The sequence below is a fragment of the Rhinoraja longicauda genome, chromosome 27 (assembly GCF_053455715.1).
Source record: "Rhinoraja longicauda isolate Sanriku21f chromosome 27, sRhiLon1.1, whole genome shotgun sequence".
Lineage (NCBI taxonomy): Eukaryota > Metazoa > Chordata > Chondrichthyes > Rajiformes > Arhynchobatidae > Rhinoraja > Rhinoraja longicauda.
Genome location: NC_135979.1, coordinates 16,579,071 through 16,605,230, shown reverse-complemented (window position 1 = coordinate 16,605,230; position 26,160 = coordinate 16,579,071). Strand labels below are relative to the sequence as shown.

General features: G+C 40.5%; 1 protein-coding gene across 2 annotated transcripts; it reads left to right on the top strand.

Moving 5' to 3' along the window:
• The first annotated feature begins 2,384 nt into the window (after window positions 1–2,384).
• On the top strand, window positions 2,385–23,925 carry hmgcl (3-hydroxy-3-methylglutaryl-CoA lyase). Of its 2 annotated transcripts, XM_078423173.1 has the most exons (9): window positions 2,385–2,528; window positions 7,524–7,607; window positions 11,238–11,345; window positions 12,571–12,666; window positions 13,564–13,712; window positions 17,300–17,363; window positions 18,461–18,649; window positions 20,166–20,291; window positions 22,442–23,925. In XM_078423173.1, the coding sequence occupies exons 1-9, from the start codon at window positions 2,421–2,423 to the stop codon at window positions 22,541–22,543; spliced, it is 1,026 nt and encodes a 341-aa protein (XP_078279299.1). In that variant the 5' UTR covers window positions 2,385–2,420; the 3' UTR covers window positions 22,544–23,925. The 2 variants fall into 2 exon arrangements, with proteins under 2 accessions (XP_078279299.1, XP_078279300.1); XM_078423174.1 differs by lacking the exons at window positions 7,524–7,607; window positions 11,238–11,345 and having other exon boundaries at window positions 2,425–2,528.
• Window positions 23,926–26,160: the final 2,235 nt, after the last annotated feature.

The window sequence follows — 26,160 nt, the reverse complement described above, 5'->3', positions numbered from 1 at the left end:
TCTGTATGTTTATTATATGTAATGCCTTGGCTTTTATATGGACCTTGTGTCTGTAATAAAGTTTTGATTGATTGATTATCCATTTATGGAATGTTATCATTGTTGTCCAGGCCAGGATTTGTCACCTGTGCTCATTTCTCTTTGGAAGGTGTTGCAGAGCCAATTTCTTGAAGTAGAAACTGAAGGAACTGCAAATGCTGGGTTACAAAAAAAAGACACAAAATCCTGGAGTAACTCAAAGGGTCAGGCAGTATCTCTGGAGGACATGGATAGGTGACAGGACCTTTCTCCAGATATCACCTATCCATGTTCTCAAGAGATGCTGCCTGACCTGCTGACTTACTCCAGCACTGATGTCCAATTTCTTGAAGTGCCTTCATTTGGTGAACTCATCCAGTGTTGATGTGTGTAGTTCCATCTTTTATCTCCGACACAATATCAGAACAGTGATATGTTTCCACATCAGGAAGATGTATGACTTGGAGGGGATCTTTAAATGGTGGTGTTCTGATCTTCTGACCTGGCTTTTAGGCTTCACGGATCTAAAAACTATTTTTAAAAGCAGGTAACTACGCTGTGTTCAGCAGAGGATACACAATGCCACCAGGGTACCCAGAAGGTGGAGGGAGTAAATGGTTTGGCTGGTGATGACCTGTTATTCAAGCAAGCTGTTTGGTCTTAAATAGTTTCAGTCTGAGCTGGAATGAGAGAAGGAATGACACAAGGAATGAGAGAACAATTGAAGATTCTGCTGGCATGTGTTTTATAGATGGTGCAATGTATTGGATAATAAAATAGTGACCAATTCATCACAACTTCTGACCCTGTAATGGGCCCTCCCTTGTCGAGCCATGGGGACATATGGGAATTGAACCATGATCAATTTAGTGAAGCAACCGTCCTGCATAGGACGAGATTCCTGGAATGGCAAGACTATTGCATGGGGAGAGATAAAAATTGACTAGGTTTTGTATTTCCTGATTTTTAGAGGAATGAGAGGGGATCCAACTGAAACATACAAAACTCTCAGAGATATACGTACTTGGAGCCATAGAGTTGTACATTATGGAAACAGGCCCTTTGGCATAACTTACCCCTGCCGACCAAGATGCTCCAGCTATGCAGGTTCCATCTACTTGCATTTGGCCCAGATCTCTAAACCTCTCCTATCCATGTACCAGTCCAAAGGTTTTTAAAATGTTATTATTGTACCTGCCTTAACCACTTGTTGGGGAAGATGTATGTGGAACACCAGGTTACGCTTTAAAAAAGACACAAAGAGCTGGAGTAATTCAGCAGCTCAGGTAGCATTCCTAAAGAACATAGATAGGTGACGTTTTGGATGGGGACCATTCTTCAGACAGAGCCACAAATCATCTGCTTCAGGTGCTGTGGATATGTAGCAGGCCGGGCAGTTTTTATAAATTTATGCTTATTATTATTATCCATGCCAAGGTACAGTTAAACACTTTGTTTTGCATGCTATCCAATCAGATAAGATAATACTAAACATAAATACAATTGGTACAGCAAAGAGCAGAGTGCAAAGTAAAGTTTTGTGGTGTAACAAACCAGTTTCAAAGACAAAGTCCAATGTCCGCAAAGGGATAGAGGTGAATGGGACTGTACCCAGCTGAAGGAGGGACCAATAACAGTGACTATAACTAGAAGCCACGTAACAGTGGGGAAGAAGTTTTAAGAAAGAAACCAGAGTTAATGCTTGTCTGATTACCTTTAAAGGAAAGATTAAGGTTCTGATGAAAGATTACAAGAGGTGAAACTTTAACTGTTTCTCTCTCCATGGTCTGCATGACCTGCTGTTTACATTGTCCTGTTTTTATTTGAGCTTCCCCCAGAATCTGTTTTCAACTATATATATTTGAGGTACCTATAGTTGTAGTAAAATGGCTCAAAACGCGTCAGGAAGCAAAGCACTTGAAGAGACGTGTGTTGGAAGGAACTGCAGATGCTGGTTTAAACCGAGGATAGACACAAACTGCTGGAGTAACTCAGCGGGCCAGGCAGCATCTCTGGAGATAAGGAATGGGTGACGTTTCGTGTCGAGACCCTTCTTCAGGCTGGACTTTGCAGGAGCTGAACTGTCAGCCAGAAATCATCCGGTCGATGCAAAAACGTCATCGGTTCAACGAGGCGGGAGGTCATGTGGTCTACTCGATCACGTGATATGCTGATCACGTGCTCTCTGCGCTCACGTGGTCCCCGGGCGCAGGGCTGGTGACGGGATCACGTGGTCTCCGGGCGCAGGGCTGGTGACGGGTCACGTGGTCCTCGGGCGCAGGGCTGGCGACGAGGTCACGTGGTCCACGGGCGCAGGGCTGGTGACGGGATCACGTGGTCCGCGGGCGCAGGGCTGGTGACGGGGTCACGTGGTCCCCGGGCGCAGGGCTGGTGACGGGGTCATGCTTCGGTTGAAACCGCCGAAAATGGCGCCGCTGTCGGCTGCGGGGTTGTTGCCGAGACTGCCGAGTGTTGCCGCGGCTGCCTTTCAACGTGCGCTGACCTCAACAGTGAGTGACTGACGATGTAGTTGAAATCTTCAAAATACACTCACTGCAGACGGTGACGGTTGTAATTTAATCTCCTTCCAAAGAGAGAAGTAGTTTTTTTCATGACTGATGAAGGCAGAAAAAAACCCCATTAAGGGTTCACAAGTTATAGGAGTAGAATTAGGCCTTTTGGCCCATCGAATCCGCCATTCAATCATAGTTGACCTCTGCCTCCTGATCCCATTTTCCTGCCTTCTCCCCATAACCCTTGACACCCGTTCTAATCAAGAATTTGTCTCTCTCTAACTTTAAAATATCCACTGACATGGCCTCCACACTGTGCTGTGTCAATGTGTTCCACAGATTAACTAGGGTACAGTAAGAAGAAAGAGTCATCGCACTATTTGTAGTTCTTTTTCCTTTATATTTAAAGTTCTCGAATAAAGGTCCCTATAAAATACTAATTGCATATACTGCTTCACAAAATGCTGGTGTAACTCAGCAGGTCAGGCAGCATCTCAGGAGAGAAGGAATGAGTGATGTTTCGGGTCGAGACCCTTCTTCAGTCTGAACCATGGACTTGCCTCGCCTGGGATCAATGCTCCAACCGCGGCCTGCGGATTTCAACATCGAAGAGCTCGCAGTCTCGGGTAGAGATTGATGTCGGGAAGCACCAAGCCACAAATGACATCATGTAATAAAAAGCAACTGCAGATGCTGGATATAACAAAGATAGACACACAATATCCATAGACGCAAAATGTTGGGATTCTTCAGTCTGAAGAAGGATCCCGACCCGAAACGTCACCTATCTTTTTTCTCCAGAGTTGCTGCCTGACCCGCTGTGTTACTCCAGCATTTTGTGTCTATCCAACAAATGACATCACAGTCTGGGATAGTTTACTGTGGGCAAGTGTTAAGCATATTTGTATCAAGAACAAAGTCTGATGTGAGGAGTTCTTCAAAGTGCTCCTTTCAGCAATTACTGATGACTTTACCCTGATCTTTGATGATAACATTTGCTGTTGTTTTCAATACTGCAACGTAGCCTCTGCTCAATTGAGAAGAGTGTTTGAAGGTCAAGACCTCTTGCATGATACAAAGCTCTTGGTTGACCACTCAGCGGAGATTGCTAAATTTCATTATGTTTCTGAGAACCTGGACTAATTGCAGCAAGCAACTTAAGGTCCTGGAAGATACCATCAAAGCGAATTCTAAGCAAAATTCTCCACTGGACGAGTAAGCGATTCAACGTCAGTATCTTCTGTGCCAACATCCCAACATTGGGGCCCTCGTTACATGCAATCGACTCTGTTGGACAAGCGCATCATTTGCACACCTCACTCTAGACTCCCGCAAACAAGCATTCTAAACTTTGTCAGGGGAAGAGATTACCAGGCAGGCAGAAGAGATGATTCAAGGATGTGTTCAATGCCCCCTGGAAAAAATCCCTACTGGCATTTTGGAGTGCCTTGCACCTGACTACTGAAGTAGCAATATGCAGCTTTGTATTGGGAATCTCAAGTCCACGCATTGTGAGCTCACAGAAACCATGTGTAAACAGCGAAAGGAGTGCGCCATATCGTAAACTATCCACCTGCTCCATCCGGCACATTGTACACCATTTGTAGAAGCATCTGCAGCTCTTGCATCAGCATCATCGGTCTCCTCAGAGCTTATAAAATTATTGACAGGCTGTCCATGGATAGTGGTGGATAGTTCTATAGCTACCAGGAAAAGAATGCTCTAAAAACATTCCCATCTGAAACAAAGCTGAGTCCAGCATGTGAGCGCTTAACAAAAAAACTAAAGCACTTGCAGCCATGTTCAGTTAATATGTTCTTTGGTATCATGTAATGAGATGAATGATCTCAGTAATGGATACTCTAGGGAAAATGTAATCAAAGTACAGAAGAATTTCAAATTTAATTTGAGGATCAGAAACTTTAGTGCCCTAAATCCTTAGTCTATTGCAATGGTATGTAGATCAGCAGTGGCAGACATTTAAGAAGACATTTTTGCAAATCTTAGCAACGGTATTTTTTTAATAAGAAACGGATGCTTTAAAAGAAGGCTGTCCTGTCCATGGATAACCAAGAAAGTTAAACATGATATAAAATTGAAAGAAAAGTCAACAATCTTGCAAAGACTGGTGGCACACCATAGGATAGGGGCATATTTAAGAACTAGCAACGGATGACTATGAAAATTAGAGGGCAAAGAAAGAGTATGAGAGTAGAGTAGTGAATAATATAAAGCGGGTTGTAAGAGCTTCTACTGCGAACGAAGGGCAGCAGCCAATGTAAATGTTTAGGGGATGACATTGGGTATAAAGAAATAGCAGAGATTCGAAAACAATTGTTTTGATTCAGTCTTCTTGGTCCATTGAAGATCCCAAAAATAGAGGATCAAGCAAATTGAATCATGGGAATCAGCAGATGCAGCTATTTTGGATTTTTGGAAAGCATATGATAAGGTGCTACATAAAAGGTTATCGCACAAGATAAGAGCCCACAAAGTTGTAGGAAATAATGGGCATGGATAAGAGATTGGCTAACTAACATTTAGCAGAGAAGGAGTAATTGGGTCATTTTTGGACTGATAATCAGCAGGAAGTTAAGTGCCACATGTATCAATGCTGGGGCATCACTTATTTACAAACTATTAATAATTTGAATTTGCTGATGATACAAATATATAAGTGAGTTAACAAGCTGTGAGGAAGACACAAAGAACATGCAAAGCAATGTTAATACATTAAGTGAACTGGCAAAAAGTTAATGGATGGAATATTATCTGGGAAAAGTGAGTTTCATTTTGGAAGGAATAATGATAAAAATGACAAGAAGTAATGACAATTTTTAATCTAAATGGAGTGAAACTACAAAATGTTGCAGTACAAACGATTTTAATGCATGAAACATAAAGGGTGCTGCAAATAATTACAAAGGCTAATGGGTATGGAGTGCAAGGGGTATGGAGTACAAATGTTGGCTTTGGAAGCAATCTTCTAGTGTGCTATTGAGACCATACATTAAGTACTGTTTACAGTTTTGTTCTCTAGAGAAGGATAGACTTGCATTTAAGGCAGAGAACATAACATTAATTAGGTTGATTCACAGGAAGATGATGTTGAGCAACTTGGGTCTGTACTCATTTGAGTTTAGAAGAATGAGAATGATCTTACTGACATGTATAACATTCTGAGGAGAGTGACAGGGTAAAAAATGACAGGATGTTTCCCTTTGTAAAGCTAACCAGACCTTCGGGCATCATTTTAAGATAATGATAAGGGATTTATCCACATCCAGCACCAGACACTTTTTAAAAAAAAATTTTTTTTTTAACGCATTTGAAGTGACTATATTTTATATTTTATGTTGATTGTTGTTTGCTGTGTCTTTTTAATTTTAACTTAGTTTTATGCACTTTGTTCCTCGGGATTGTGGGAAACGGTATTTCGATTTTCTGTCATATCATATCATATACATACAGCCGGAAACAGGCCTTTTCGGCCCTCCAAGTCCGTGCCGCCCAGCGATCCCCGTACATTAACACTATCCTACACCCACTAGGGACAATTTTTACATTTACCCAGCCAATTAACCTACATACCTGTACGTCTTTGGAGTGTGGGAGGAAACCGAAGATCTCGGAGTAAACCCACGCAGGTCACGGGGAGAACGTACAAACTCCTTACAGTGCAGCACCCGTAGTCAGGATCGAACCTGAGTATCCGGCGCTGCATTCGCTGTAAAGTCTGTGTAAACTGGCTGAGGATTGACAATAAAATTGACTTTGACTTGACTTTGACTTTAAGACAGTGATAGGCGATTTCTTCATTGAAAGTTGACTCTGGAATTTTCTTCCTGGGAGAGTGGAGGAGGCAGAGCCAAAGAATGTATTCAAGATGGAGACTGATAGATATTTAAGCTGCAAGAGAGTCGAGGGATATGGGGAGAGTAAGATTGGTGTTAAGTGCAAGATTTGATCAGCCAAGATCTTATTCAAAGGAAGAGACTCTAGGAGCGGATTGACTCCTGTTACTTTTGTTAAATGACTGAATACCGTGCATTTTCCATTTTATGTTGACTCCAATACAGAAAATACATCTGAGACTATTGCTTTGATCCCAATCATTCACTTTTAAAATAATTGATTTTTTAACTTTTATTGAATCAAGTTCGATTGCCTTCCCCTTCCTACTTTAACCCCTGCACAATGAATGAATAATACTTTATTATTACATGTGAAATTCTTTGTTTTGCATATCATAGACAAAGTCTGCAAAGAATTGCCATGTATAGGGAGCTGACAAAGTTACAAAGTGTTCAATATAGTCCCAATGGTCCTTCATTCTCAACAGCCCCACCATGCTGGGTCCCTACTTGTTATCCTGGTGCCCCCCCCCCCCCCCCCCCCCCCCCCAACGCCAGGTCCCTCTTTGTTCTCAGTAGCCCCCCCAAGCCGGGTCCCTCTTTGTTCTCCCGGACCAGCCTCCAGCACTCACCACGGGCCGGTCTGATCTTTCAAGTCAGGACCCTTCTCCAGACTTCAAAAAGGACTAATGTTGGTCCCTACTTCGTTCCTTCCCCCCATGCCGGATCCGGATCACCGTAAGTTAGGGATAGTCAATCAATGCAGGTTTTGCTAATGCAACTTAAAGATAAATGGAAACAGTTTCACCAGATTTGATTTGTATGCATGTGTGTTTGGCTTCTCTGCACCTCCACTGTTTACTTTGTAATGCTCATTATTTGGCAGTTAAATTTTTGTTTTTCTTGGTACAAAGTACAAAATGTGTTTAGTGGATAACACATGACCTTAAACCAAGGATTGTTTGTTCGAAAGTGAACACTTTTGTTAAATCAACTTTTGGGGAAAACTACATATTGTTAATGCAGTAATATTGGTGCTTTTTGTAGAAATGATTGCAGGGAGATCTTTGGTGCCATTTCAGAGAAACAATACCAGATTTTTTTTAAGATATTGACAATTTTTCTAAATGCTATGCAGGCTAGTGCGGCTGTGGCACAGTCTCTACCCAAGCAAGTGAAAATTGTTGAAGTTGGACCCAGAGATGGACTGCAAAATGAAAAGGTAATGCACAACACAGGATGCTGAAACATTGCGGTAGAAACAAAGTGTCAGTTGTGTCAGAATGAATTTCAAGCTGAATTGAATTCTGTTGTTACAATGTCAACCAAATTGTGTCCAATGGGTTAACAATCAGGGCCGGATTATCATAGTAGCAAAAGTAGTATTTGCTACGGGGCCCGTGCTGAATCCTTGAAATCGGCATCCCACTGAGGGATGCTGTGTTGCGCACGCCACTCCCCAACTGCCACGGTTAGAATGTGTTGCCAACGCCGTGGTTAGAATGTGTTGGTGGCAGGGCTGCGTAGACCAATGGGCAGCCGGCGCGTCACCGCCCAACCGCCTAGTCTCCAGCCCTCTTACTCCACACACCTCCGGCCTCACCCAAACACCTCACTCTTCCGGACCCCTCTGCTCGAATATTGGCCTTGTCTCCCCACACATCCCGGCCCTCTCACTCCTTGCTCATCGGCTCTTTTCTCTTGTCCATTTTCACCACCTCATCACCCCCCCCCATCTCTCCCACTGCTGAGGCTCTCCTCCCTACTCCGGCGCTCTCTCCCCACTCCTCTGGCACTTGCTCCCCTGTTTTTTCCCTACCCCTCCACCCCTCCCTCTCTTTGCTAGGGCCTTCTCTCTGTCTTCACTCCTGCGGTCTTCTCTCTCCCCACTCCTCCGGCTCTCTCCTCCCCACTCCACTGGGCATCTCTCTCCCCAATCCCCCTTCCCCCTCGCCTCCCACACCTTCGTCGCACCAAATAGCTACTGTTCCAGTCCTCTCTTCCGCCAATCTACCTCCCCCTCTTATTCCTAGTCTTCTGTTCCACTCTCCCTCCTCTTCTCCGTCCCACTCTCCCCCCTGCCCATCTCCATTACACTCTCCCCGTTTCCTCCGAACCTCTTTCCCCCACACCTCCCTCCATGTCCCCCTCCTCCGGCTTTTACTTTCCATTTCTATAGGCACTTTCCATCACACTTTCAGCCTTTTCTCAGCCCCTACCCGTCCGTACATTTCTCTTTCTCATTACTCTTCTGGCTCATACTCCCAAAATCCTGCAACTCCCTCTCACCCATCCCAAAAGCTCGGGCCCTCTTTCTCACCAATCCCCCGGCCTTCTCTCCTCACTTCCCACGCCCTGTCTCCTCCACTCTTCTACCACCTCCTCTACCCACACCTTGCATGCCTCTCAGCATCCACTACTCCGTTCCTCTCACCCCTATACCTCCAGTCCCGTCTCTATTCACTCCTCCGGCCCTACCTTTTCCACATTCCTCCGGCCCTCCCTGTCTCTACGTCTCTGGCACCCTCGGCTCCCACTCCGGCCCTCTTCTTGCAATCCTCCGGCATTCCCCCACGGTGGCGCAGCGGTAGAGTTGCTGCCTTACAGCGCTTGCAGCACCGGAGACCCAGGTTCGATCCCGACTACGGGTGCTGTCTGTATGGAGTTTGTACGTTCTCCCCGTGATCACGTGGGTTTTCTCCGAGATCTTTGGTTTCCTCCCACACTCCAAAGACGTACAGGCTAGTAGGTTAATAGGCTTGGTGTATGTGTAAAATTGGCCCTAGAGTGTACGAGAATCGCCGGTCGGTACGGACAGTGGGCCGAAGGGCCTGTTTTTGCGCTGTATCACTACATTAAACCCCTCCATCACACACTCTCTGAGAGTCCCGTATTAGGCCCGCAGGCCACTGTAGGCCCGGACAGTGAAGGCTAACGGAGCTCGTTAACGTTCACGGAGTTCAGGGAGCGGGTCGAGTGTGTTCGAGGAGTGGGGCCGAGTGTGTTCGCCGAACGGAGGTTGCAACCCGCCTCCCAGCCCGGGCGGCTGTCATTGGTGGAGCGGGAGCATGTGGCCACTGGCTGGGTGAGGTCACGTGGGGCACGGGCGGTGACGTCACCTTGTCCCGTATTTAAGGCACCATTATAACATATGCTATTGCACTAGCTTAATGCACTAGCTTAATACGGCCCTGTTAACAATATGAATTAATGGTCTAAAATAATATTACGCTCGTACTGATTTCAAATACTAGTTCTTTTTCTCACTTTCTCACTTAACAGGTAGGGTTTTAAGTGAAAAATGTGTTATTATGGGAAACTGATTAAACGTGGTATTGGATAAAACACTATTCCCCATTTACTGTAGAGAACTTGATTGCAACAAAGATTGCTTGAGTCAATTTTTTAGTCACTTATAAATTGCTTTCTGGAACTTCCAACTACAGGAACAAAGTCTGAAAAGGAAAAGATTAAATTTTTGCTATAGTCCCAAACCAACCAATCTAAAGACATAAATGCCATTGGGCAGATAAAATAGTAAACTGGTGCTGAGCCTAAAAGATGGCTGTGGTTTTATTGACCAATAGGACAGCCATTAAAGTCCTTGGTTCTCATTTCTTATGTTCTTACAATGCAGGAATAATCTATTGTCTTACCGATGCACAAAGCATCTTGTCGTGCATGATCATCGACCACCTCAAGGTCGCATTTGATCCCATCAGATGTCCCATTATCTCTAGTTCCTACCTTTTAAAATAACAATAATATGTGTGCACTGTGCATATCCAATTTATATAGTTGTTAAATTGAGTGATGAAGTGCCCTTTATTCACTGTACGGATATGTCCTAATTAATGCTATTGACATACGAGTGATAGATATGATACTTGAAGCTGGAGTTAAGGCTGATGGGATAAAGGCATCTGAGCATGCATTTGCAGATTTTTAACCATGACTTGAAGTCTGCCTGCTACATCCAGGATCTCCGAGGCCAAATTTTAATTTTAACCATGGCAATAATTTGCTCCTATTATCTTCTAAATATTTGCTCAGTAAGCCCCAGTTCCTCATGGATAACATCTCCTCACTTCCAGTGCAGTGTTAGAAAATCTTAGCAGCCTCTCCTGCATACAGAATGATGACCCAGTTTGATTTTTGAAAAAATCATCAATCCCTAATTGTAGCCCCAATGTAGTTTCTTCAGTTTTGCCATTTAGGTCCTTGACACTTGAACCTCTAACCCAGGCTGAGGTGTTGCCCTGAATGAAAAGTGCAGTTAGTGCTGTTGTACACAGCAATTGTGCAGACAAAGGAAATTTCGGGACCTCTGCACTTGGGGCAAAGATGCAAATTAACCCACTCTTGCAACCCCTACCGTCGATTTCAGCAGAAACCACGTTTAACTCTCTGAGTTTTATATGTTGAAACCTTGCTTTTAATGTTAGTCACTTCCTTCATACTGTAGATGTAATTTTTTTAAACTTTTAACAAAATATGAGTCATTTTATAGATAATGGCCTCAACAAATTGGGAAAATAATAATTGGCCAGACTTCTGCGTAGCTATTCGCATTGAAACACTGAAGATTTCATATTGAAATTTAGGTTCATAGTGACTAACAGGTGAATTCAGCATTCAAGATCGCAACAGAGAAGATAGTCTGATTTGAAAATTAAAACAGTGGCAATAACATCTTTAAATCAGAAATATACTTGCTATGCTGGAAACAGCAAACTGATTTCCTGTTGCAAAGTCTATGCAAAGTCTCATTGAAATTGGATCACTTAAACCATTTGAATTGTTTGTTTTTTGCTTTTAGCTGTCACTCAAAAATATAATTATATGGTTGCAGGTTATTGTTCCAGCTGATGTAAAAATTCAGTTAATTAACCTTCTCTCGGAGGCTGGATTATCTGTTGTGGAAGCAACAAGCTTTGTCTCCCCAAAATGGGTTCCTCAGGTAAGAGATTAGAAATGGAACATACTCTGGAGTGGTGTTTGCAGTTATATTAGGCATTGAGTAGCTTTTGGACCCTAATAAGTAATACAATCAGAAAGCCGACTTTCATGTCCAAACTGTCTTATGGTTATAGTCGCAAAAGGGAGTGGAAAGAATACATTGAAAGGGGATTAATCACTGGTTTGGAGACTCGGTTTACTTCTGAACAAATAATGTGATGTAGTTTTCCTCTCGTGCAGCATAAAATTGAGTGCAAAATTGTTGAATAAAAGCACTCTAAAGGGATTGATACATTTGGAAATTAATACTACTTCAATTTTTGTTTCTTAAAACAAAATTTTTAATGTTTAAGAAAAGTAATCTTCATTGGTGAATTTGTTCAGTCTATTCCTGTACAGATTGTTGTTTTCTCTAATAGGAAATCTATTGTATTGAGTCAAAGCAGTCTGATGTCACAGCACATTGTTGCAGGACGAAGGTTTGGGGCATATTATAATTTAGTTAACATTAAACAATTTGTGTACAGATTTTTAAAAATGTTTTTGCTCACATTTCACATTTTCAAAAAAAAACTTTTCTTAACCATACCACATGTGTTGGAGTTGGGTGGTAAGTGGAGTGGAAAAGCACTAAGAAACCTGAGGACTAAGATAAGTTGCTACAAAATATAAGCAAAATGATTTGGGCTTTATACTTGACTATTTAAGTGTGGATGATCATGTGATATTAATGGATCTAAAAGGTAACAAAAATAAAAAGGGAATGTTCAATTCATGGGATTTAAAATGGAAGGGCACATTTTAGAGAAATATCTGAGTTAACTCCTGTATTTTTTGATTTTCGCCACAATGCTATTGTCAGTCATGCTTTCGGGTGTCTAGCCACAAAACTGTAAACTGTCTTTAACTGTAATCTCTAAACCGCTTTTTCTCCTTCCCCAAGCGAGATGTTTTTAAGCATCTGTCTGTTTACCACCATTTAAGACACCTGTACCGATAACTCATTTGTTTTTGTTTGATATTCCTTCCATCATATACCCTGAGAAGTTTTATGGTGTTCGAAAGGTTTTATTATGATTTGCTTTAATTATTGCTGTTAACAATTATTGTTAATGTTCTAGTTAGGTAATACTGTACTGGAATCTCTAAGTAACAGGCATATATATATGACGACTCTTATACTTGGCCGTCCTATATTTTGGAACTTATTCATTGCCTCTGTACAGATGGCCGATCAGCAACAAGTGATGCAAGGAATCCGAAAATATCCAAACGTGAGCTACCCAGTGTTGACTCCAAACCTAAAAGGGTTTGAGAGTGCAGTAAGTATCTTTTCTGAGTTTTACACTTTCCCCTTCTTCACTTAATGAGTTAAAATTCTTTACTGGACCTTTCAGGAATTTCCGTGTCACAAGTATGATTTGAGGCAATAAGTTAAAATGTTAGAGTTTGTTTAGCTGTTTTTCATGTCTTGAAATTCTAATTTCAATTCCACATACACTTGGAGAAATAAAATTGACAGCCCACAATTTAATTCCGATCCAATCTATTACAAACATTTTTATTTGTTAGGGTTATAAAGAGGTGGAATCCAGCAACAACATTTACTGATAGATTTGAGTGCCAATTAGTCAATTCGATCTGCGTTTCATGGTGTATGCACAGAAATCTGACACTTCAATTTCAACAGTCGAGTACTGATTGTTGCAATAGTAGCCACTAGAAAAAGTGAGCAAGATCCAGCCATTATATACAGCTCTGCACTGGAAGGCAGAGAAGAGAATGGGGAGAGAACTTCAATTGGATCAAAAAAAGGCAAATAGTGTGTTAAGCTGTATTATTGGACCATCTGCAAAAATATTTGTTTTATTATAGCTATCCATAAGATGCAAGGTAGTCGGGATGCCCATATAGTCGGGATGCCCATAATATTTTTCCGTTTTTATGAAAAGGATTTTGACTTGGAAATCTTGGTATTTCCTAGATCTACTATAAACATGTAAATACATAAGTTTGAAGACACAAAGGATAGATTAATAACCTGCTTAGTGAGAACCCTTGGGAAAATTCATTCTCAAGAATGAGTAAAAGCAGATAAATGTGTAAAATTAGAGCTGGAATTAGGTAGTATTATAATAGTATATAGTATTATATATATAGTATTATACCTCAATTTATTATGTCACGTTGTGAAGAGCAGAATATATTGATTTTCACAGCTGAAAGCTGGTGCAACAGAAGTAGCCATCTTTGGAGCAGCCTCAGAAATGTTCAGTAAAAGAAATATTAATTGTTCTATTGATGAGAGTCTGCAACGATTTGAAGAGGTGATGAAAGCAGCGAAGGATACAAATATTCAAGTTCGAGGGTAAAGTTACGAATTTTTCATGTTTTTTATTGTTTTTATTGAAAGCATTTCCCCTCGTATCTACATAAATAGGATCAAAATTATATTGAAACTTAAAAGTCAAACCAGTTACTTAGCTTTCTCTTGATTATCCAAAAAAAACCCGCTAGAACCTTCCTGTTTAGGGCAAAAGCACAAGAGTAAATTGTTAACTGCATTATCCAGGAATGAGCAGGTTAACCTATGATGAGCATTTGTCGGCACCTGGCCTGCACTCGGTGGAGTTTAGAAGAATAAGGGGGACCTCATTGAAACACAAAATAGTGACAGGCTTGGATAGAGTGTATGTGGAGAGAATATATATATAGTATAAGAAAATAACTGCAGATGCTGGTACAAATCGATTTATTCACAAAATGCTGGAATAACTCAGCAGGTCAGGCAGCATCTCCGGAGAGAAGGAATGGGTGATGTTTCGGGTCGAGACGTGGGTCTGAAGAAGGGTCTCGACCCGAAACGTCACCCATTCCTTCTCTCCCGAGATGCTGCCTGACCTGCTGAGTTACTCCAGCATTTTGTGTATGTGGAGAGGATGTTTCCACTAGTGCGAGAGTCTAGGACTAGAGGTCATAGCCTTAGAATGAATGTACGTTCTTTTAGGAAGGAGATGAGGAGAAATTTCTTTTGTCAAGAGGGTGGTGAATCCATGGAATTTATTTGCCACAGAAGGCTGTAGAGGCCAAGTCAGTGGATATTTTTAAGGCAGAGGTAGATAGATTTTTGATTAGGACAGGCGTCAGAGGTTATGGGGAGAAGACAGGAGAATGGGGTTAGGAGGGAGGGATAGATCAGCCATGATAGAATGGCGGAGTAGACTTGATGGGCCGAATGGCCTAATTCTTTCCTATGACTTATGATCCACTCATAGAATAGGATTCTAATTGTTTCTAAGGTATGTTATCAACAAAAAATGTGTTTTAGGCATTGTAAGTGATCATAGGTGCCTTAATGTAACTGAGTTCTCTATTTTTTCCCAACCTCTACCGAGTAAGAGATGGCATTTTGTTTTATTTCCCCGAGTGAATTTACATCCCTCTTTCTAGAAAGGGTGAAATATCCCATAGATGTGAATCAAGAATTTAACTTGGTAATCTGGTTTCCTTTCTATAACAACTTCTACATGAAGTTCAACTACATTGAAAATGTAAGCTTCATTTTTTTTAAACAAAATATTCCAAAACCTTTTGTCAGCCTTTTTCTAACTTGACAGTTTGAGGGCTTTATATCCAGGAGTTGCACTGTACAGCTATCCAATCGTCGCTGGTTTTCTGGATAATGGTGATGGAGCTATTCAACTGGAAGGAACAGCAATCGCTTTCTCTCTGCAGAGCAGACTGAAATCGAACATAATCCATGTCTTGAATCTTTAGTTCAATAACAAAGAAGCTTCTCAGAAGAGGAATGCATAAACTGTTTGTGGAACAATAATGAGAGACTATGCAAATAGAATGAACTGAATAATTGTGTAACTAGATTGTGACTGGACATTTGCGGGGTAGTGTATTTATTGATTTTGGCCACAGGATGGTGCTGGCTGTCCTACAATTACAGTTATACAATCAGACCTAGAGTCACAGAGTTGTGTGGCACAGAAACAGGCCCTTCATCCCACTACATCCATGCTGACGTTTTTCGCATATCTGCACAAATCCAATTTGTCCACATTAGGTCCATATCCTCTATCTTGCCCATGCAAGTGGCTGTATAGGTGCCTCTTTAACATAGTGATTGTATCTGATTCTACCACTTCTTCTGAGTTCCAGATATTAATCTCCTTGTCCTGTGGGTAGGGTAAACTTTCCCTGCAAATTCCTTTTAAAGCTTCCTCCGCTCACCTTAAACCTGTGACATCTTGTTTTTTATGCCCCCTACCATGAGGGGGGATATCCTGATTATCTACCCCTTCTGTACATCTTAGAATTTTATGTACCTCACTCAGGTCATCTCTCCAACCCAGGTAACGGGTAAGAAGCTGCATTCCATCCAAAACAAGAACGAAAAAGCTAACCCAGGCTTTCTGTTTATTCTTCTCACTTTGGATACTGTGTGCTGATAACTGTTGTTGACAACAGCACACAATAAATGATTCATTTGATACATGAATAGGTTTCCAGGAAACATGAAGATCCCAAGTTCTGAAAAGTTGTAAGTGCTTAATAGTACACACCATGCAGAGTGGTAGTAAATTCCATCACGGAAGGGCTTGACAGGGGAAGGTGTAGTTGCTCCCATTATTCCAATCTATTCACAAATATAGAGGATAAAACTGAATCAGTATCAATGTGGTCAAAAGTTCAGTGCAGCATTAGTTAAACATTTTTGGACATGACTAAATTCCTGTTTTGTTACTAATTCTGAGAAACCTTTTGGCCATGCACATTAAAGGATGAATTTAATCTTATTGCAACATCAATGTTCTTTTCCAAAGTACTCAAATAAAAACAAATGCATCATTCTCCCAAAATCCCCAATTTCCATAATTTGTCAGCTGAAACTCGGCACCACAACTGTATGCTCTAACCACTCAAAGACACGTGCCACTCACACTTCTTACTTTTCAATAAAGTCCTCCCAACGGATTTGTAACACCAAGCATCATTTCTGGCAATGTTTCGTAACACCGTACTCTACTGTGGTATATGCAATTTCAACCTGTCTATATGGAAGATTTTGAGGCTGGAAAGGTGTTCTAGTAATCTTTAAATATGCTGTTTTTCTCTTCATGTAATCTGTTGTGCACATGTAAGAAATGTATTTGCAAACAGCAACATCCTTTATAGGTCATATCTTGACACTTTTATGAGGGTTGATAACCCTATTGGCATTAACACATATCCCTCTTTAACTATATGCAGATGGACAGCAGGGTTCTTAATCTTTTATGGCAATTATTAATTCTATTTTGGCAAGAACGGTCCCAGTGCCTCTTGCATGCTTTTCAATATTTGTTTGAACTTCATACATTCACAGTGGTCCAATTATTGTTTACGGTGAAGGGGGAAAGATTTAATAGGAATCTGAGTGGTAACCTTTTCATTCAAAGGGTGGTGGGTGTATGGAATTAGCTGCCAGAGGAGATAGTTGAGGCAGGAACTATTGCAATATTTAAGAAACAGGTACATAGATAGGATAGGTTTGGAACTATATGGGCCAAAAGCAGGCAGGACTAGTGTAGATGGGACATGTTGGTCACATGTGGGCATGTTGGGCCAAAGGGCCTGTTTCCACACTGTATGACTCTATGACATTCTCTGTTATTAATAGCTACAGTTTCTTTCCAGTTGTGAAGAAGGGTCTTGCTACTGAAATATTAACTGTTTCTCGTTCCACTTATGCTGCCTGTCTGCTGAGTTTTGCCAACATTATCTGCTGTTATGTCAGCTTTCTAGCATCTGCAGTTTTCTGTAATTTCTGATTTTATTTGGATCTTGGGTGTAGTTATCAATGATCTGCACTGCCTGGTTCTGAACAGCAGGGACTTGTACAAAGAGTCCGTCACAAAAGGTCATCTTACTAAACAAGCTTTGTTTTTGTTTTAATTGTTTCAGCTACGTGTCTTGTGTTGTCGGATGTCCATATGAAGGAAATATTTCCCCTACTAAAGTTGCAGAGGCAAGTATGATGGGAATGAAGGTAGAACAACATTAATCAGAAATAAAAACAGTTTTGCATTACAGTACTTTAACTTTATTGATCAGTACATGTAGTTTAGTATAAGAAATAGCAAGACTTTGTTGTATGGCCCTTAGAGTATTCTGCCATTTAGTGAGGTCTTACCTGATCTGATCTTTGGCTTCTACATTACATTCTTGCCTGATGCCATGAACCTTTTAAACCCATTATTTCCCCAAAAAGGCTGAAAACCTGTATCTGTACCATTCATGGGTTGAGAATTCCAAAGCGAAGAAATTCTTCCTTCATTCAGGCTTATGGATGAGAAATTATCCTGAGACCATGTCCCTTATTTTAGGCTCCCACAATATCTACCTAGTTAAACCAACTGAAAAATGTTTGTTGGGTCCAGAGTTTATGCCCAATCTGCTTAGTGTTTCCTCACAGAACAACAATCATCAACCACCTCTCCCCACAAATGATCGTGAATCATGGGAATCTATGCGGTCTAATGCTGCATTACCTCGAAGACAAGTATATACTTTCTTTAAAATGACCTTTTGAAATCTAAATATATTACAATGAATTGTTCCCCATTTATCTTCCCCGCCATCCGTTTACATGGTTTTAGAAGCTCTATGATATATTTGCCAGCTTACTTCTATACTATATATTTGCCCTCTTTCAATTGTTTTGGCATACTGTAGTGGTTTCCATAACTCCCAGACCACAAGCATACTATTTGCAATTTTATAAACCATTTATTTTAATCTTGTAGTCCTTTAATTTACCAACAGTGATTACTTTTCCCATGAAATCATATTTCCAAATGAAATGTATATTCTCTGAGGATTATGGAAAAATACTTAATCTTCTGCCACTTTCCACACCATTAATTTCCTTATTTACCTTAGCCGACTTGTTAGTCTTCCACATTATCAAATCAGATATAATTTAAACAAAGGCAGAAACAGTCTTTCCTTCTAATTTTGAGATACTCTGCACTAAAATTCCATGGCTGAATTTAAGATGGATTGCAGAATCCATTGGCCAGATGGAAACTATTGATCTGATAATCAATTTTGTGCTTTCTGCAGGTGGCCAAGAAGCTTTATTCAATGGGCTGCTATGAAATATCCCTGGGAGATACCATTGGTGTAGGAACACCGGGCAGCATGCACAAAATGCTGTCGGCTGTAATCAAGGAGGTGCCAATCAGTGCATTAGCTGTACACTGCCATGACACATATGGACAGGCTCTTGTCAATATTTTTACAGCATTACAGGCAAGGAATTTTTAGTATTTCTATTGTTTATAGTCAAGGCACCTTTTAATTATCCGTTTCTCTTTTTGTCACCCTGTTTAGCCTAAATAATTTTCTCAGGATAAAAATGTCAAATTCATGGCATCATTTTGTGTTCCATATTAAGCATTAACCTTTGCTGTTAATGCTAGCTAACTGTAGTTATGGCTATTACATTAACTGCAATAGCTAAGATACTACAGTTAATATGATGAACAAGATGTTTGAAGTAATTGTATTTTGAGCTTTCCATGCTAGAAAGACAATGGAAGCTTTTGCAGATCTCAATACATTACACCATGAAAAAAATACTGTAGTTATTTATAAAAAGTAAATTCTTAATTTTTGCTATACCGCACAATTTACAAAGAGTGTTTAAACATTTTCTGGAGTTGTAGTATTGGCAAAAGATGTTTCTTTGAGAAACCGGCATAAAGTAAAAGTTTGAAAACACAGAATATATACATCCCAATATGTAAGATTCCAAGGAGTGAACCCACCCTCTGTGGTTAACAAAAAACAATAAAGGATTGTATCAGACTTAAAGGACAAGGATACAATCGCACCATCAGGCAGTAGGGCACAAGATCGGACAGAATTCTAAAAAAATACAAGAATAATAGATAGATTACAAAGAGAAAATAAAGCTAGCCAGAAACATAAATGAAAAGAGTTTCTACAGCTACAGAAAGAGTTTTAAAGAAAATGAGTATTGAACGTATAGAAAGTGAGTCTGCGGAATTAATAATGGAGAATGAGATTACATTTGAAATAAACTGGTATTTTGTATCAATTTACTAGTGATATCCCAGAAATAACTAAATCAGGATTTGGAAGGGAGGTAGGAACTCGGGAAAATTATAATCACCGGGAAAATTGTTGGACCGTCGTGTTCTTATTACCGTTGTCTCTGGGCCTTTAAAAGAATTGGCTTGTGTAATAGTTAATTTATTTGTTTAATTTTTCTAAATTCACAGGACTTGGCAAAAGTTCCAACATATTGGAAAATAGATTCTTGATAGACAAAAGCGGTGAAACATTATTGCACGTAGACAGAAATGTGGAGTCAAGATTACTATCACAGAAGCCATGGTTTTATTAAATGGCTGAGCAGCCTCTCAAAGGGCTAAATGACCTATCCTCCTGATTTATATGTAAATTAATACTGTTAGCCAGTTTTTAAAAAAATGATGAAACATGATGCTATACTGATCAAATTATACTCTGTTTTTATTTCAGGGGTTTATCATGTGTATGGGTTCTCTCCATGACTGGGTAATTACTGTGATCATGTGATGGGGATACATTATCTTGTGCACCTTCTACACAAAAACCATGATGAAAATGACAACTGGCTAACCTATTTACTGATTTTACAATTAGAGATTTGTTTGCCTCAATTAGTTTTTACCCTGGAAGGACAGAGCTATACTGTAAATTAAACCACATGAGTAATGCAGAAAGGGTGTCACTGGCTGATGTTTTCTACAATTTTCAGATGGGAATCAGCACGGTGGATTCATCAGTGGCTGGCCTGGGTGGTTGTCCTTACGCAACTAATGCATCAGGAAATGTGGCAACCGAGGATGTGGTCTACATGTTGAATGGACTAGGAATTCACACAGTAAGTTTGCCTTTTTAGACAACCACTTTTTTCCCATTTTGTTTTCAGTTTATACCACCCTCTTGACAAAACAAGATATTTTGTTGTTGAAGAGGATGCAGAGTACTGGAGTAGTGCAGTGGGTCATGTTGAGTCCAGGTAGTGAAACCAGCATTATTCAGTGCAAGTTGCTGAAGTGGACTTGAAGCTTGACAGAGGGTAGTACCTGATAATGGTTTCTGACTCTGTAGCTAAATTTATTGCTGTTTTCAATGCTATGCTTGGTTAGGGTTTTTAGGAGAATTAACTTCTGTTTATGTATGATACAAGGAAAAAGCATAGCAATAATTGTAATGGATTATAAACTACCAGAAGGCATTGAATCAGTTGGAGTAGCACCAAGCAGGCAGAGCCAGCCACTTTACTGTAGATTTGAATATAACCTCTTGAGAGTAATCCATACGATGTTTAGTCAATGGTGAATTTCTACAAGAACTCTTATTTTTTATTTAGAATGAGCACCATACAGTTTACAGTTTGAATGAGCACCATACAGTTTATAAGCAATAAGACAATATGTTAATAACTGTAACTCCAGGTAACCATAATATTGCAAAATCAAAGTTCATAGTGCAACCAAAAACACAGTGTCTAGACATTCATAGCTGCTGAGTTTAGTATTGTGCAATGTTCAAGAGCTTGTTGGTTGCTGGGAAAAAAGCTGTTCTTGAACCTGCAGATCACAGTTTTCAGGCTCCCTTCTTCCCAATTCTAGCAGTAAAGTGTAGCCATGGCGGTGTGGGTCCTTGATATTGGCTGATTTTGATCAGATGCTGGGCATTTGTCTAATGCGGGCAGTTGGCTACTGTTTTGGTAATTGTAGATTTTCACTTGGGCAGGTACATGGACAGGATAGTTCTAGAGAGATATGGGCCAAATGTGGGCAGATGGGACTAGCGTAGATGGAGTATCTTGTCAGCATGAACTTGTCCATGCTGAGTTAGGAAAAGGAAAGGAAAGGACCTTTTTCTGTGCTGTATGACTATGATGCTGTTCTATGAAAAGTGTAGCATTAATTAGCATCAGTTGCCCAAAGTTTTTCCTGACACTGGGATTTATCATGTCTGGACATTGCTGATAAGGATTGCTCGCTATGATTAATCAATTATTTCATTATTGTTGTGTCATACACCGATCAGCCAAAACATTATGACCACCTGCCTAATATGCTGTTTGTCCTCCGTGTGCCGCCAAAAGAGTGTCGACCCACCGAGGCATGGACTCTACAAGCCCCTGAAGGTATCCTGTGGTATCTGGCACCAAAACATTAGCAGCAGATCCTTCAAGTCCTGTAAGTTGCGAGGTGGAGCCAGCGTGGATCGGACTTGCCGATCCAGCACATCCCACAGATGCTCAATCAGATTGAGATCTGGAGGCCAGGGCAACACCATGAATACTTCATCATGTTCCTCAAACCATTCCCGAACAATGTGTGCAGTGTGGCAGGGCACATTATGCTGCTGAAAGAGGGCACTGACATTGCCATGAAGGGGTGAACCTGGTCTGCAACGATGTTTAGGTAGGTGACACGTGTCAAATTGACGTCCATATGAATGGCCGGACCCAGGATTTCCCAGCAGAACATTGCCCAGAGTATCACACTCCCTCCACCGGCTTCCCACAGTTGGTTCGGACCAGACGGGATAGCCTTCGTTGCCCTCGTGCATCGATGAGCTTTGGGAGCCCAACACCCTGTCGCTGGTTTGTGGTTTGTCCCTTCTCGGACCATTGTCGGTAGGTACTCACCACTGCTGACCAGGAGCACCCCACAAGCCTTGCCGTTTCAGAGATGCTCTGACCCAGTCGTCTGGCCATAACAATTTGGCCCTTGTCAAAGTCGCTCAGGTCTTTATTCCTACCCATTTCCTCTGCATCCTACACATCACCTTCAAGAACTGACTGTTCACTTGCTGCCTAATGTGTCCCACCCCTTGACAGGTGTCATTGTAACAAGATAACCAATGTTTATTCACTTCACCTATCAGTGGTCATAATGATTTGGCTGATTGGTGTATAACTACCACAAAGATAGACAGTAAACTACCTTTGCATCTGGGAAGAATACTGTTAAATCTTTGATTCAATTGTAAGCTTTCTGCAATCTATTTTAGGGTGTGGATCTGCAGAAGTTAATGGAAGCTGGTGCATTCATCTGCAAAGCTTTGAAGAGGAAAACCAGCTCCAAAGTCGCTCAAGCATTTTGCAAGTTATAATGATCAATAAATAATAAAGACAACAGTTGGATGAATGTTTACCCTGAAAATGCTCCTTGTACAAGTGTCCAGCTGCCCCACGGCTAAACAAAACAATGGCAGCGTATCTTCTGCTTCTCAGTTTGAATCACTGTCAAAAGAGAAAAGCAAGTGCGATTTTTGATAACTGCCTGCTGACCTGAGTGTTGGTAAACTCTTCAAAATACACAAACACTATATGCATAATCACTGGAGAAAGGAGCTCTGTAAACCTACAGTTAATGGTAAAAATCAAAGAAGCAGGTAACCAAGAAACCTCTCCTCATTTTGATATTCATCCATTGCACCAATGAAAAAGAATTAAAATTATTTTGTTTTAGGCAAATAAATATAACCATAGCTTTCAGGAAATTGTCATTGACGATTTGTTTTTCATTGAATATAATCTTGTTTTAAAAAAGAAAATGTATGTGTATCATCTTGGGCTAGATTATACTGGCAATGCTGCTTCATAGGCATAAACAGTCTAAGAAAATCTGCATAATAAGCTGAGGAATGTAAATTTCGAGGATGGATATTTTGAAGATGGACATTATATCCTAATCGAAAACTAGAATTCTTGATAAAGTTGTTCTGAGTTTTATCATTTTTAAACTGAGAATACAAATGATTGTTTATTATAATTATATTTAATTATATTAATATTATTTCAACCTAACAGCCTTACAAAAATGTGTTTTCAACTTGTAGAATTTCCCACATTGTTATTAGATTTTTACCTACAATTAAATTTCTTTCTTCCATGCGAATCCATATTTCCAGGCAATAATTTAAGCCATTGACGTACTTGTTCCTTCTGTGAAGCTGTAATTTGGTCATTACAATCATCTTTTGTGAAGTAAATGTTTGTTTTTGCACATTACTGTGCATCCTGGATAGACTGTGCAAATTTAGTAATATATTAGTGAAAACCTTTTAATTGTCTTTTTCATAATGTTGGTATCAGTAATAATGTGTCTACAATTGTCAAAATTAAAAATCTGTTTAATGAAGAAAACCCAATGTTGACCCAGTCTGTCCAGGATTATCTGCAGTACCATATTAACAAGTTGATTTTAACCTGATATTTTATGTGATTTACCAAGGCATTCCCATGTATCAAACTGCCCCTGTCTGGTGCTTAATGTAGGTGACACATGAATATTGTTTCAGGGATACTAGAGATGATCAATAAAAATGGCCTTGCCAGCAAATCGCGTACTGAGAATAAACTTTAATGAAAAAAGTTATTTTGTTAAATTCATTGTTAGAAACAATTGATTTAAGTGTCAACTTTCTAATTGTAATTATTCATAACTATACAAAGAGGTTTCAGATTGTGTACATAATTTTGATGTCTGACCTACAAGTCATATTGAATTAAAAGAATGTATTTACATTTGCTTTTGCTGGGGTTTTTTCATCAATCTACCACATTGCATCTTTGAAAAACATTGTGCGTGAATCAAAAATTATTGATCGGCATTAGTTTATTATTGTCACGTGTACTGAGATACAGTGAAAATCTTTGCACGTCATACAGGCAAATCACATCATACATGAGTAACGGGCAGTGCAAAAGAGAAAATAAGCAATGCAATAGCTGTTACAGCTATGGAAAGTGCTTTTTTAAAAAAGTTCATGGACCACAACGAGGTAAATTGGAAGATCAGGGAATTTATCTCCAGCATGTGAGAGGTCCAGTCAATAATCTGATAACAAAACTTTTCGTGAATCTGGAGGTGAATGCTTTCACTCTTTGGTGTATTCTGCCCAATAGAAGACTGGAGAAAAGTATGGATGAATGCAGAGTGATTGGTAATTGGTTATGTTGGCTTCTTTCCTGAAGTGTGTTAAATATAGTTGGATTTTTGGGGGAGGGGTGGCTGATTTGAGTGATAGACTGGGCTGCATACACAATTCGTAGCAATTTCTTACAATTTCATCCGGGTAAAATGTTTTCGGTGGTGCATCTATAGAAATTGGTAAGAGTCATTGGAGATATGCCGAGTTTCCTCAGCATTCTGAGGAAGTAAAAGTTCATAAGACGTGGGGGCAGAATAGGCCATTTGGCCTATTGAGTCTGCTCCGCCGTTCAATCGTGGCATCTATTTTTCCCTCTCAACTCCATTCTCCTGTCTTCTCCCCGTAACCTTTGACACCCTTACCAATCAAGAACCTATCAATCTCAGCTTTAAAAATACTCTTACAACTTGGCCTCTACTGCCATCTGTGGTAATGAATTCCACAGATACACCCACGCTCTGGCTAAATAAATTCCTCTTCATCTTCATCCTTTTATTCTGAAGCTGTGCACTCTGGTCTTAGACTCTCCCACTACTGGAAACATCCTCTCCACATTCACTCTATCTAGGCTTTTCATTATTTGGTAGGTTAAATACAATTCTTCCCCCCCCCCCCCCCCCCCATAAGTGGGATAGGTGTGTTATAGCCATTGGTGTGGATTTTTGCCAGTAGCATCAATGTGGTTTGACCAGGATAAACTGTTGGTGATATTTACACCAAAAAATGTAACGGTCCTGACCATCTTCACTTCAGTACCATTGATACAGACTGGGATATGTACTCCAATCTGCTTAATGACGTTGATGACCAGTGCCTTGGTTTTGCTGACAGTGAGAGGAGATTGTTGACTTTAGGCTGTGCCACAGGGCTCCATCTCCTTCCTGAACTCTGTCTCTGTCATTGTTTGTGATCTGGCCCACTACCGTGGTACCATCAGCAAACTTGCAAATGGAGTTAAAGCAGAATGTTGGTGTTTATATCATGGCCCACAATATCCATGCCAAACATGATGCCAAATTAAACTAATATCCTCTGCCTACGGGCGATCCATATCCCACCATTCCCTACATAACCTGTGCCTATTTAAATATCTCTTAAATGTCATCATGTCTGCCTCCACCACCACCCCTGATAGTGTTCCAGGCACCCACCTTTAAACTTTGTCCATCTCACCTTAAAGGTATACCCGCTAGTCTTTGACATTTCCATCCTAGAAAATTGTTCTGACTGTCCATCCCATCTATGCCTCTCATAATTTTATATTTTTCTATCAGGTGTCCCCTTGGCCTCTGATACTCCAAAGAAAACAATCCATTTGTCTAACTCCTTAGAGATAATGCCCTCTGATCCAGGCAACATTCTGTTAAACCACTTCAACCTCTCCAAAGCCTTCAAATCTTCCCTGTAATGGGGCAACCAGAACTGCACACAATATTTCAAATGTGGCATAATCAAAATCCTTAAAGCTGCAAGTCTTGTCTCTTATACTCAATTTCCTGATGTAAGAAGGTAAGCATACCTTATGTCTTTGCCATTCTATGTACATATTGCCACTTTCAGAGAGCTATGGACTTGGACCCCAAGATCCTCTATATCAATGCTATTAAGGGTCATGCCATTAATTGTATACGTTCCCCTTGTGTAATGATATACAATAAAGTGCAATATCTCACCCTTGCTCGGATCAAACTCCATCTGTCATTTAACCACCCCTTTCTGTGGCTGATCTATATCCCACAGTACACTTTGACAACCTTCCTCACTGTCTGCAACTCCAACAATTTTGCCTGCTA

What these genes read in the sequence shown, in the direction of transcription:
- hmgcl (XM_078423173.1), top strand. Translation starts at nt 2,421, where the DNA reads ATGCTTCGGTTGAAACCGCCGAAAATGGCGCCGCTGTCGGCTGCGGGG. An exon ending in TAAAAGGGTTTGAGAGTGCA is followed by an intron (nt 12,667 to 13,563) that starts GTAAGTATCTTT and finishes TGATTTTCACAG; the next exon opens with CTGAAAGCTGGTGCAACAGA. An exon ending in ACAAATATTCAAGTTCGAGG is followed by an intron (nt 13,713 to 17,299) that starts GTAAAGTTACGA and finishes TAATTGTTTCAG; the next exon opens with CTACGTGTCTTGTGTTGTCG.